The following is a 12,952-nucleotide window of genomic DNA, read 5'->3' as shown; positions in this document are numbered from 1 at the left end:
GCCCCACCCCTTCCTCTCCCGGTCCCCCTGGGTGAAGCTGCCGCAGGGATCAGCTGACTGGCGCCTCACGTGACTCACTGGCTGCTGCGGGGGTGGCGAGCGCTGCTGTCACGGGGGGATGGAGCAGTGACGGGTAAATTGCCACCGGGCGCGCCAGCGGGATCCGTCCCGCCCCCTCTCTCCCTCCCTGCGCCGGCCCGGCCACTCCGGGGACACCGGTGAGTGCAGAGAGACGTTGTCCCGAAGCAGCAGCAGCAGCAGCGTTGAAGGGCCCAGCCCCGGGGGGTGAGACTCGGCCCGGGTGAATGGGGCTGACAGGCCCCCGAGAGTGAGGGCCACTGCGGTGTCAGGGCTGGGAGCGGGTCACACCTCAGCGCATGAGACACGCCCGGGCAGGCCTGGCCCCGGCCCCTGACTCATTGGCTTGCGGGAGGGGTAGCAGAGAGACTCTCCCGGGCGGGCCTGGTCCCCGGCCTCTCACTCAGGGGATGGGGGGAGGGGAGGGGAGGCGGTGGGGAAAAGAGAGACTCCACCGGGTAGCCCGGGCCCCGGCCTCCCGCTGAATAGGGGGTGAGGCTGATGCTGAAATTGGGTGTAGGGTGTGTGCTGCCAATGTACCTCTTTGTCTCATGCATCCTTTAAAAAACCATGTTGGCTAACCATTGACCCAATGTTAAATCAAAAAATCTTTGCTCTTGTCCCTAAAGTGCAAAAAACAGCCCCCCTCCCCAAAGCTGTGTAAAGCCTTCTGGTCAGTAAACTTTGGCTCTGTGGGGCCCATGGGAAACCAAACTCCAGAATTAGTGATTTCTGGTCCTAAAGTATTTTATTGTCTAATGAAACACTTAACAACTCCTTGCTTTTAAAATTTTGTTTATTGAGATAACAACAGCCTCTCCTAGGCTCTCTAGGCCACCAAAGGTTTCAGTTATCAGGGATCATTACAGGACCCCATCTATCCTGCCTGAGTCAGTCAGCTGTAAATGCAGAAGCTGTATGTGTGCAGGATTATATCCTGAGAATTGCTGCTTCTAGCAACTGGTTCAAGGACACAAACTTCATCTGACCTGAAATGTCAAGGGTTGAAGATAAAAACTTTGGCATGTCTTTGTCCCTTGTAAATTTAAGTGAAGCTTTTGTGAAAACCTGGAAATGACTGAGATTCTGTAGTGATGGGCACTGAATGCTCAGTCAAATGGAGCACTGTAGTCTACTTCTTGTGATATTGTCTTATGATGTATAAACATGTCCTTTTTTCCCCCCAGTGTGTTTGTATGAAGCTTACGTTTCCTCAAATTCTTCCCAGTACAAATATCACTTCCTTGCTATGGCAGACTTCCCTTTATGAAATGTAGGGACATTAATAGCAAAGCAATACATACCAGAAGTGATTTCTGGAGACAAAAATGAAGAAGTATATACAACACAGTTACACTCTGAGGTACTGGAAACCTTACACTCACCTTAGTAAAGATGAGAGCTGAATATAAAAACCTCTGAATTAGTCTAGAAAAATGCAATATAAAATGCGTACTAGTTAAGATCCTGTTTTGGCATTATTATAGTTACACTCACTGGTCTACTAGTGAACTTTCTAACTTCTGTTTAGGGATGCTTGTGCTTATGTATGGCACACTGCATGAAAGCTGGCTCTACAGACATGCATCTTCCCCACTGTCCATTCTTCACTTGATACCGCATGAGGGCTTTCATGAAAATATTCATAATAATGAAGAAAGATCTCTATAGATGTGGCAGCAGGCATGTTCCAAAACATTAGTAAACATCACCTGATGAAAAATTCTTTGAGGCTTAACTTCCATGTTTCTAAGAGGTTTTGTACATTAAGTTCCACCCCTTGTACCTAGTGTAGTTGTTTTAAGCATATTTCAGCATCCAATTATTGTGATGCCAAAAATAATTTTTTTCCCCATTAGTTCAGTCAGAGTTAATATAATCTTTCGATATATATATATATATATATATATATAAACTTGTATTTTGAAAACTAGGAAACATCTGTGTGTTTCTGTGACTGCTTTTGTAGTTTAGCAGTTGCTAATATCGTTAGTCTTATCTTGAAATCCCTTACAGGCATGTTTATAAAGGAGTATCAAGGAAAATTCAGTGTAATGTGCTGCTTAATCAGTGACACTAAAATGAAAACTAAGTTGTAAGTGTATTCCATTAAAACTCTACTGATCCTTTTTATTATAAACAAGAATAGACATTCTCTATCAGTAGTACTGAAGTGTTAAATAATGCATCATTTTAAAATAATGTCCCTACTGAGTCAGACTAATGGTCCATGTAGCCCAGTATCCTGTATTCTAATAGTGGAAAGATTTAAAAATTTTCCATCTGAAGACCGGCTAAAACATTCCATTTTCTGGTAAGATAATTGGAGCAAAATGATTCATGTGAAATGTTAGACTTCAGTTGGTCAATCCTATAACTAATAATCTACAAGCCTGCAGCATCCTATCTATGCCCCTTAACATTAAATGACTAATAATACTTTATGCAATGTTGTAGCTGTGTTGGTCCAAGGATATTAGAGAGACAAGGTGGGTGAGGTAATATCTTTTTATTGGACTAACTTCTGCTGGTGAGAGAGACCAGCGTTTGAGTTTACACAAACTTTTCTTCAGGTCTGGGAAATGAAGACTGTGTCTAAACTGTGTACCTTACAGCAGCACAGCTGTACTGCAGCAACTATAGGTCACTCTATATCTTACCTATCAGTCCTCATCCTGAAAGAAAACCTGCACAACACCTTCAAAAAATGAGCCTGGGAGCTTAAATTCATATCTTGGCTAGACGCTAAAAATTATGGACTGAATAGAGACACTGGATTTATGGCTTATTACAACAATCTGAAACCCACTAACAATCCATGTTCCCCCTCACTTTTCTTCCCTATGACTGGAGGGGGTGTCAATGGGCTTCTTGAATGGTCCCTTGAAATATGTGCTGACTACTTATGCTAAACAATCTGTTCCATCTTGTATTTAGCAGTGACACTCTAGTTAGGCTATGTCTACATTAGCACTTCTGTCCGTATAACTTACGTTGCTCACAGGTGCAGCCCCCTGAGTGATATAAGTTACACTGCCAGCAGCGCCGGTGTGGACAGCACAACGTCAGCAGGAGACGTTCTCCTGCCGACATAGCTACCACCACTCTTGGGGGTGGTTTAATTATGTCGACATGAGAGCTCTCTCCTGTCGCCATAGAGCGGCTATGTGGGAAATCTTATAGTGATGCAGCTGCATTGGTACAGCTATGTCGCTGTAAGGTATCTAGTGCAGTTTCCCAGACCTGAAGAAGAGCTCCGTCAGCTCAAAAGCTTGTGTCTCTCACCAATGGAAGTTGATCCAGTAAAACATATTACCTCTCCCACCTTGTCTCTCTAAAAATATTTTAGTTAGATAAGAAGCAGAGTTTCAGAAAATATTGAAGAAGTTCCAGACATCCTTTCACAGGCTTAACCAATGAGAGGTTTTTATGTAACTTGCTTAGCTTGGTGACTTTTTGTTTTTAAATTGTATACAAATACTTCTTGTAAAAGTTGATTAATTTTTCATAGTGACATTTCAGAAGACGAGAGAACTTTTGTCCCACTCCTGCAATATATTGTGGAGGGGTTACTTTTAATGATTTCACTGGGTCTCTACATAAGCACATGGATCTGCTCATACGCAACAGGATTCAGGACATTGTTTCTGCCCATTCAATGTAACAGAATGTCTTACAACAGAATAACAACATCAATGGAAAAAAATCAGCCTTTAGAGGAATCAAACAATTTGACTGAACTATCTGCATCTGCAACTATTTTTCAAAATTAACAGTGGTGTCTAGTTTTCCACAAACACGTAGAAACTTCAGAATTATTTACTCTGTGTCAACTATACTAGCAAATGAGAAATTTTGCCTTTTGTTTGGCCTGTCACTTAAGACTATATCTGCCAAATTGATTTCATTTCACTGTGAAATCAATGACTTGGAAGAAATTGATGCATTTCCCTGTTGCAGGCAGAATTCCATTACATAATATGGATACCTCTGATTTCTTATGAATGTATATCAGAAATAATTGCAATGGGGAGAAATCGCTAGCAGTACCAGTGTTCATTGAACCCTAAATTCTATAAAGAATACTACCCAAGGGGGTTCAAATACTATGTTCCTTTGACATTCTTTCATAACATAATCAGCTTTTCTTAAAATGAGTGAAAAGTAGTCTTCAGTACTACACTTGTCCTCTACTGCCCTGTCAATCATTTCTCTTCAAAGTTGTTCACCCCCCAAGCCCCAGTTGTTGTTGTGAAACCTCACAAATAAGGGAAACTGAGTGAAACTCGGGACACAAAGTGCTGTCAGATGTGGAATGCAAACTAATTTGACAGATCTCTTTTCTAATCTTTCAGTTATTAGAAACATGCTCTGAAAACTTCTGAGAGGCACTTTTAAAATGTACAATTAAGCTGCTCTTAGTGTCTTCAGTTTTATTCAGTTTTTGAATATTGTTACAATAGTTTCTTGTAATACTCTTAAATTATACTTAGAATCTTAATCTGGCACAACTTGAAAACTACTTGCAATAAAAATGTAATAATAATTGCACCCTCTTAGATTGCAGATTCTACAGATCAGGGACTGCGTCCTTACATTTATTTGTATAGCACCTAGCACAATAGGACCCAACCTTGATTGGAGTTTCTGGGTGTTATCGTGCACAGTTTATAAACCTATTTATTGCAATAGTAGTAGTTTTAATCTTCAGTGTTATTTTTAACAGCATTGGATAAACCTCTTTGCAGGAAAAACATTGACTGTCCTTGTAGGCAACCTGTATTTACAGTCAATGTATTTCTGAAGTAAGATTTTAAAATATGAATTTTATGACTCTAAACTGAATACAGTTAGGAATTTGGTCTTTCTGTAAAAGGGCTCATTTTTTCTCTGACTTGCAACACTAAAACTGAACAGCTGAATTTAGGTCAGACTACTTGTTACTAAGTAATTAAACGGAGAGGGGTTTTTCATACTTTTTTGATAGAATCGGCCAGTTCATTAGACAGTTAAACAAGATCTCAGTTATTGTACTATAGAATTTAAAACAGTCTGAATAAGAAATTGGGGGTAATAAGTCTGCAAGGAACTTTGCTTTATATACTCTGCTTCTTTTGCTAATTCATAAGCTGCCCAGTTTTCAAAATTTACTAGTATTTTTGAAATACTATGTGCTAGAATTTGAAATGAGGATCGTACTAATCTTTGGTATAACTGCTGCCAGCATTGGTGTAAAGGCCTGATGATTCTAGTTTTGTTTACCTGGATGGAAGTTGGTATTTGTTTATATAATTGTTTTCCGGTATTTAAAAGTAATTGTCTGCAAAACCATATATCTATATTTCCTCCCAAATTTGAGACCACTTTCCCTAGAAACTGACAGATATTAGTCTCAGCTATCACAATGCTTGGGCTAATATCAGCAGATACTATTTATGATGCCAGGACTTCAAAATGTACCCAACACCTATTAGCCTAAAGACAAAATCTAACAGTTTGCAGTGGCGGGAGAAGAGTCTGAATCAACACTCCCATGCAATTTAAAGGAACAAAACAGTGGCTTACTGTTTAATTGCAATTCTATTGATGTATTTTGAAGAAAAAATCACTTAACTTAGTATCAGAGGGGTAACTGTGTTAGTCTGTATCCACAAAAACAACGAGGAATCCGGTGGCACCTTAAAGACTAACAGATTTATTTGGGCATAAGCTTTTGTGGGTAAAAAACCTACTTCTCGTGGGTTTTTTACCCACGAAAGCTTATGCCCAAATAAATCTGTTAGTCTTTAAGGTGCCACTGGACTCCTAGTGAGTTTTAAGTAAAAACTACGATCTCCTCTTTTTGTTCTGCCATATTTTCTTTCCTATAATAGATTATTGCTTATCTTTATATGATATATACAATAGTTATACTACTCGTCAAAGGCTGATGGAACTGTGTGGGGCAATGCCCAAGTAAGAAGCTAACCTCTTCTTGCAACTGATGAGAAATGGAAGGGTTCTGGAATTCCTACCCTGCTTGGAGGCTTCAGTTTCATATAAACCTCCAGCTAGTAGGTGCCTGAGAAACTTGAAGTGGTGCTGTTCTCTTCTGGCTACTGAAAAAGAGAAGGAATGCTTATTTATGTTCTCTGACTAGGGTAAACACACTTGGCTGCTAATGAACATGTGCATGGATCTCCTCTGCTTTTCCTTTTCCCTCAGCTTTCAGTCTTCTCTGAGGATGGTAATGGAGTATTTCTCTACTACTCAACCCCTCCGCCAGCCTTTGTTTTTCAGGCCGGGTCTGCACTACACACCTATATCGGTGTCACTACATCACTTGGGTGTGGATTTTTTCACACTGGCTTTATACTGGCTTAACCCCCTCATGGAGACCGCTTCTACCTTCAACATAGCTACCACCTCTCAGGGAGGTGGATTAACTACACCAACGGAGATGCTCTCCCATTGATGTAGTAGTGTCTTCACTTAAAGTGCACCTGTGCTTCTGTATGTGAAGACAAACCCTCAGTCTGCTTCCCAGTGAATAGCTCCATGATTTCCCAAGCAGTAGTGGTAGAATGAAACTGATCAGATTCTTTTCACTTTCATTGTTGCCCACAATAGTCTGAATTATGAGTTTTCACTCTACTGCAGCTCAGGTCTGCTTTGAGCAGCAGCAGAGGCACTGAGCTCTGTCTGCACATTTCAGATGACAGCACTGCATTGGCTTACATTCCATGTTTGGAAGGATATCTTTCTATCAAAGGACTAGAAACAAACTATTTTTAAAAATGGAGATGTTAATGGGCCTTGCCTGGGAAAGCTTCCTTCTCATCACAGGGCAAGATGGCAAGTTAATTTTGCAAGCCCTGAGCGGTGACAGTTTAAATGCAACTGTTACTGCAGTCTGCAAGGAAATGAAATAATTGTTTTAGTTAGGATCCTGATTTGAGCAGCTGACATAGCCACATACTTTTTCTATTGCTAGTTATGACAGTATTATTAGGGCTGGTCTACGCTAGAAAGTTAGGTCGACTCTGGTGTCACTCAGGGGTATGGAAAATTCACAACCCCGAGAGATGTTGTTAAACTGACCTAAGCCCTAGTGTAGATGGTGCTAGGTTGATAGAATTCTTCCATTAATTTAGCTACTGCCTCTGGGGGAGGTGGATTTACAACAGTGATGGAAGAACCCCTTCCATTTCTATAGTGAACATCTATCAGTAAAGTATTACAGCGGCACCTCTGCAGTTGTGCCACTCTAGTGTTTTTAGTGTAAACATAGTCTACACTAAAGAGTACCCAGACAACCCATCACTCTCACAGATCTTGGGAGGCAGGCCAGTCCTTGCTTACAGACAGCCCCCCAACCTGAAGCAAATACTCACCAGCAACCACACAACAGAACCACTAACCCAGGAACCTATCCTTGCAATAAAGACCGTTGCCAACTGTGTCCGCATATCTATTCAGGGGACACCATCAGAGGGCCTAATCACATCAGCCACACTCAGAGGCTCATTCACCTGCACATCTACCAATGTGATATATGCCATCATGTGCCAGCAATGCCCCTCTGCCATGTACCTTGGCCAAACTGGACAGTCTCTACGTAAAAGAATAAATGGACACAAATCGGATGTCAAGAATTATAACATTCAAAAACCAGTCAGAGAACACTTCAATCTCTGGTCACTCAATGACAGACTTAAAAGTGGCAATTCTTCAACAAAAAAACTTCAAAAACAGACTCCAACGAGAGACTGCTGAATTGGAATTAATTTGCAAACTGGATACAATTAACTTAGGCTTGAATAGAGACTGGGAGTGGATGGGTCATTACACGAAGTAAAACTATTTCCTCTTGTTTTCCCCCCCGCCAACCGTTCCTCAGACATTCTTGTCAACTGCTGGAAATGGCCCACCTTGATTATCACTACAAAAGGATTTTTCCCCCCCACTCTCCTGCTGGTAATAGCTCATCTTAAGTGATCACTCTCCTGATGAAGTGAGCTGTAGCTCACGAAAGCTCATGCTCAAATAAATTGGTTAGTCTCTAAGGTGCCACAAGTACTCCTTTTCTCCTTACAGTGTGCATGATAACACCCATTGTTTCATGTTCTCTGGGTATATAAATCTCCCCACTGTATTTTCCACAGAATGCATCCGATGAAGTGAGCTGTAGCTCACAAAAGCTTATGCTCAAATAAATTGGTTAGTCTCTAAGGTGCCACAAGTCCTCCTTTTCTTTTTGCAGATACAGACTAACACGGCTGCTACTCTGAAATCTATAGTAAAATATTACAGCAGCACAGCTGCAGTTGTGCCACTCCTGTGTTTTTAGTGTAAAGATAGTCTAAGTCAAAACCAGTCTTGGTTATCAGAAAGAGGAATTGAATATAACAATATAAGGCTACAATGCAGCCTCTTGTATTTTTTATTGTACCAGCCGAATTAAAGATTTGCTACAAGTCCCTCTTTTCAATAGTTTATAATTTTTTACCATAGACTAAACGTTGAACTATGTTAAAATAGTTTTCAAAGGTGTTCTGTACTATCTGTAAAAATCCCTAAAACTTGACATTCTGAAGTCAGCCTGTATTCACTGTTTTCTTCAGAAAAAAGTTTAAGTATTTAAAAGAATTTATTAATGATTACTGCATGTTCTGTTCAGAGAAGCTACCTTTCACAACATAATTATCTGTAATGCAAAGAATGTGAGACCATGTCACCTTGAAAATGTAACTGTTCTCTTATTGATCATATCTGAGACATCTTTTGGAAATACTTTATAACACGTGCATGAGGAGCCTTTCAGATCTAAGTGGAATCATGTAATGTTCCACTTATTGGAGTGAATGAGTCAGATTTGGTTTTGCTAGGATATTTGCTTGCACTGTTATGCTCTCAGAAGAACTACTTCCTCATTTTGCAGTGAGGCCTGTTTTTTAGTTCCTCCGTCTTCCCACAAAATCCGTTTTAAAAATAAGTTTTAGTACTTTCGAATTCTAGTCAAACCTTAAGTGTGGCAAATAGAAAATAGCACAAATGACTTTAGCATTTCAGATGTCAGGGTGTGTGTCTCTAAATTGAACTCTGGTCTTTTCCTGTGGATAGGGTTAGGAGGCAGGGGAAGAGTGGAGCTCCATCTCATGCAGTGGCAGAACCAAAAGCTGATTGGGAGTTTCCACTCAGAAGAGATTGTGAGCAAATGTTAGCTGTAAAATGCTCAAGTGCTATACAGTAAACCAAAGCCATTCTGCCACTGTTTTCAGATAAAATATACAAATTATGTGAAAGGTGGTTGGAGTAGGGAACCCACAATGCACGCACCAAGCAACATCAGTGCTTTGCTTTGTAAGTGTGTATATAGAAACTAAGAGTGAGGGTAGTGGAAGAGGCATCTAGCGTTGCACCTGGAATGCTGGATTTTTGTCATATATTAAGTGAAAGAGTGTTTCTAAGTCATGAGAAGGGAAGGGTGTAAGTCTCATTTTCTCAAGAAACATGGGACATTTAGCAGACCAAATTCTATGGAAGTCAAATGATGTGAGATAATATAGCTAGCATTTTTTCATGTAGATGTCTAGGCTTTATGTACCAGAAAATTATACCCCCTCCTTCCCCTGCATAGACATCACACTCATGGGCATAAAATCTTTGCAGTCATGTGCCACATTCTGTTATTGCATTAAGTAGCTTCCTTTATAAGAGGGATCTTGGTGGTGGTGAAAGGGCATATTATTAAGGGAGGAAATAAATTGGCAGTTGTCATTTGAGGAAATCTTCTGTGTGGGCAGACAGTAGAGTTTAGTAATATGAGCCTCATCCTGTTTATCTTCTAATTGGAAGAGACTTGCATTAATTTGGAAGTCATACAATCAAGGGAATACATGTGTTTTAAAGTACAGTAGAGCTTTGCTAACCCACACACTTTGATTCTTAAAGATATGGCCCCCTTTCTCAAGAAAGATTATAAGTGCTTTAGTGAGGTCTCATTAAAACTTCACAACTTTTCCAAAATATACTATAGAAAAAAATATTAGGAATTAACAGAACTAAGCCATAATTGTCAAATGAACAAAGCCCACTTAGTGATGTGTTAAACTTGATTTTTTTTAAATTCATTTACTAATTCAAAAAGTCCAGTAACTCTCAATAGGCTTGGTTCTGTTTTTCATGTCTAGAACAGTGCCTAAATACTTCCTCTTTGATCTTCTTTGAAAAGTTTACTTGTCTCACTGTAATTTTCTTTCAGTACTTGCATTGTTGTAATGAACAATTGTCTATTATGTGTACAGTTTTGTAAAGTACCATGATGAGATCAGAGATTCAGTGACTATTAGATTATGTGTAACAAATTCCCTATTCATGTTAGCCACTTGGAAAACACTCTTAACTTCAGAGCAGTAAACGTCCAAAAATTACTTCATTGTCAAGCAATAGCTCTTCAAGTGTGATTCTACTCTGAAAAGTGGTCAGGTAAAACTTAACGCCACCTTACTGAGCCAATTTGTTCTCCTTATATATTCAGATGTATTTGCTTGCTCTCTGGGCTTTTTAAAAAAAAACCTTCTTTATATTGGCACTGCAGAGTAAATATGGCTGTGGGAGTTTGAGCTGAATTCTGTTATCACTTGTGCACCTTCAGTAGACTTGTAAATTATGTCCTATTGGAGAATCTATGTAGTTGAAAGAACCCACCTTAACTTGCAATTTCTAGGTTGAGTTTGCAGGGCTGGTAATTTAAAAGTAAAATGGCAAGTAATGAAAAAAACAAATGTAACAACATTATGGGGTATTTTAGTAGTCTTTTTGCAGTGTGTTGAACTGTACTCTGAAAACACAGTAGACTTTTTTTAAAGTTACAGTACTACTTTGAGGGACACTAATCTGTGGCTAAGTATAGATCCTTTTTCTCTCCAGTGTCTCGCATCTATCTTCAGACATATTAAGTGTAAAGATAAAGTGACAAAAATGACAGAGTTCTGGCTTATTTCTGCTCCTGGGGAGAAAACGTGTCAACAGACATGGGAGAAACTACATGCTGCTACTACAAAAAATAATAATCTCTCTACCAATTCAAAGTTCAATATTCCTGACTTAAAGGTACGTAAATACTCTCTCATATTTCCTAAAATGTGCATATTTTCTTTATCTAATTCAGGATTCTTCTGCTGCAAAAACTCAGTGAACTTATGTTTCTAGTTAGGTAGTTATTGGTGGTTTGAATTGTGAAACTTTAATTTTAATGAAGAAAATTGCAGATAATTAGAAGTTTATGTAGACCGGAACACCAGAAATAAATTCACTTAAAGAAAATAACTGAAAAATCAATTATTCTGCTTAACATATTCTGAGTTCTGGATTCTATTTACTCTGCAAGGCTTGAAGATGCAATAAATCGCACTCACTGCATTCTTCTAGATCTGGCAACTGCTGTATAAGAAAAAAAGAATGTTGAAACCATGAGTTAGTAGTTAAATGGAGGAGAAGATATAAATGTATTTTGATCAACTAAGATTTGTAATATGAGCTGTCTGCGGTAGGGTTTTCTATGGTCCACTTCTGAATTGTCTGCTTCTCCTTTTTCACATGAGATACCATGAAATGGCTTGATTAAAATCAGAGTCTTTGTCAGAGATAGAACCTATATCCAGACACAGCACTTCCTCCTTCAGTGCAAATGGTGCTGCCTCAGTGTGTCTTGCCAAGTTATTGCATGGAAAAATGACTTCTGGGGGAATTCTATGGCAAAAAAACCCCAAAAACTCTGCACACAATATTTTAAAATTCTTCATTTTTTTGGTCAAAATAAAACAGAATCACACTAGTTTCAATTATTTTGGTAATCTATTTTGAAATACCTGTCAGCAAGTATTTCTAACAATACAGACAAAAAAAATTCAGGACAAATAGATACCTTACTAGGCATATTAATACAGAGCGTTGAGTTATTAATTTACACTACAATACAGAAATATATTTACCTCAGAATCAGAGCAAAGGTTTGGGTGGTGGTCAGGGGTAATGGAAGAACTGAGGGAGGGGAAGTAATTCCTGGGAAGGAGTCTGAGAGTTAATCTGGAGGGTTGTTGGATGTGAGTGGGAGATGTATGGAACAAGGTTGGTTGTGTTTTTGTTTTGTTTTGTTTTTGGGAAGGGGGGGAAGGATTGTTAGGGAGTTGGGAAGCCTACCCCATGCAGACCCTGTCAGACCCCTACCCTCTCCCATTCAGTCAGGCGCATGTGCCCCTGTTCCCATGAGTTCCTGCAGCCCCCCTCCCATTCAGCCCCTGGCTCAATGCTGTCACCCACTAGCTCTTGAGCCTGTGCCCCAGTCTGTCGCCCTACTAGCCCTTCTGAACCCCAGTCTGTGATGCCCCCACCCCCCCAGCAGCCCTGTTTGCCCCACTCTGTCCATCCCATGGTTTGTCACCCGGCCCTGCTGTGAGGAGCGCAGCTTCTCTGCCAGCTGACTTCCCTCTCTTCTGGTGCCACAGCAACCCCTGGTTGGGCAAAAGGTGTAATAGCAACACCTCTCCAGCAGAATCCGTATTTTGCATAGAAAAAAACAAAACTGTGGAGGGAACATGCCTTCTGCACATGTGCAATGGTGCAGAATTCCCCCAAGAGTAAAAAAGTAGTAAGAGACAGTGGATACCATTGCAAGGAAAAGGAAATCTGAAAAGCAGTTTCTCTTGAATTGGTTTACTTCTTCCTGTCAGTCACAGTTGGGAGCCAGTACATTAAGTAAGAAAAGACACATCCTAGTCTCAGAAACAATAAGAAATTATAAGTCCAGATCAACTTTTAAAAGAAGAAAAATCTACCAAAGGGGAAGGAGAAAAGGAAGAAGGTAGGAAAACCTGCCTGTCACTGGAATGAT

General features: G+C 40.0%; 1 protein-coding gene across 2 annotated transcripts in view; it reads left to right on the top strand.

The window, feature by feature from the left end:
• The first annotated feature begins 31 nt into the window (after positions 1–31).
• ATP6V1C1 (ATPase H+ transporting V1 subunit C1) overlaps positions 32–12,952 on the top strand; it is a 44,660-nt gene continuing 31,739 nt past the window's right edge. Inside the window, exons 1-2 of one of the 2 annotated variants that reach the window (XM_048841415.2) lie at positions 32–133; positions 10,990–11,172. In XM_048841415.2, the coding sequence (XP_048697372.1) occupies positions 11,041–11,172 (132 nt within the window). In that variant the 5' untranslated portion in view covers positions 32–133; positions 10,990–11,040. Of the gene's footprint in view, positions 219–10,989; positions 11,173–12,952 lie in introns of both variants that reach the window. The other variant, XM_048841414.2, reaches the window with a different exon arrangement.

Source organism: Caretta caretta, chromosome 2, assembly GCF_965140235.1.
Source record: "Caretta caretta isolate rCarCar2 chromosome 2, rCarCar1.hap1, whole genome shotgun sequence".
NCBI classification, from domain to species: domain Eukaryota; kingdom Metazoa; phylum Chordata; order Testudines; family Cheloniidae; genus Caretta; species Caretta caretta.
The sequence above is the reverse complement of the archived record's forward strand: the minus strand, read 5'-3'. Positions and strand labels throughout refer to the sequence as shown.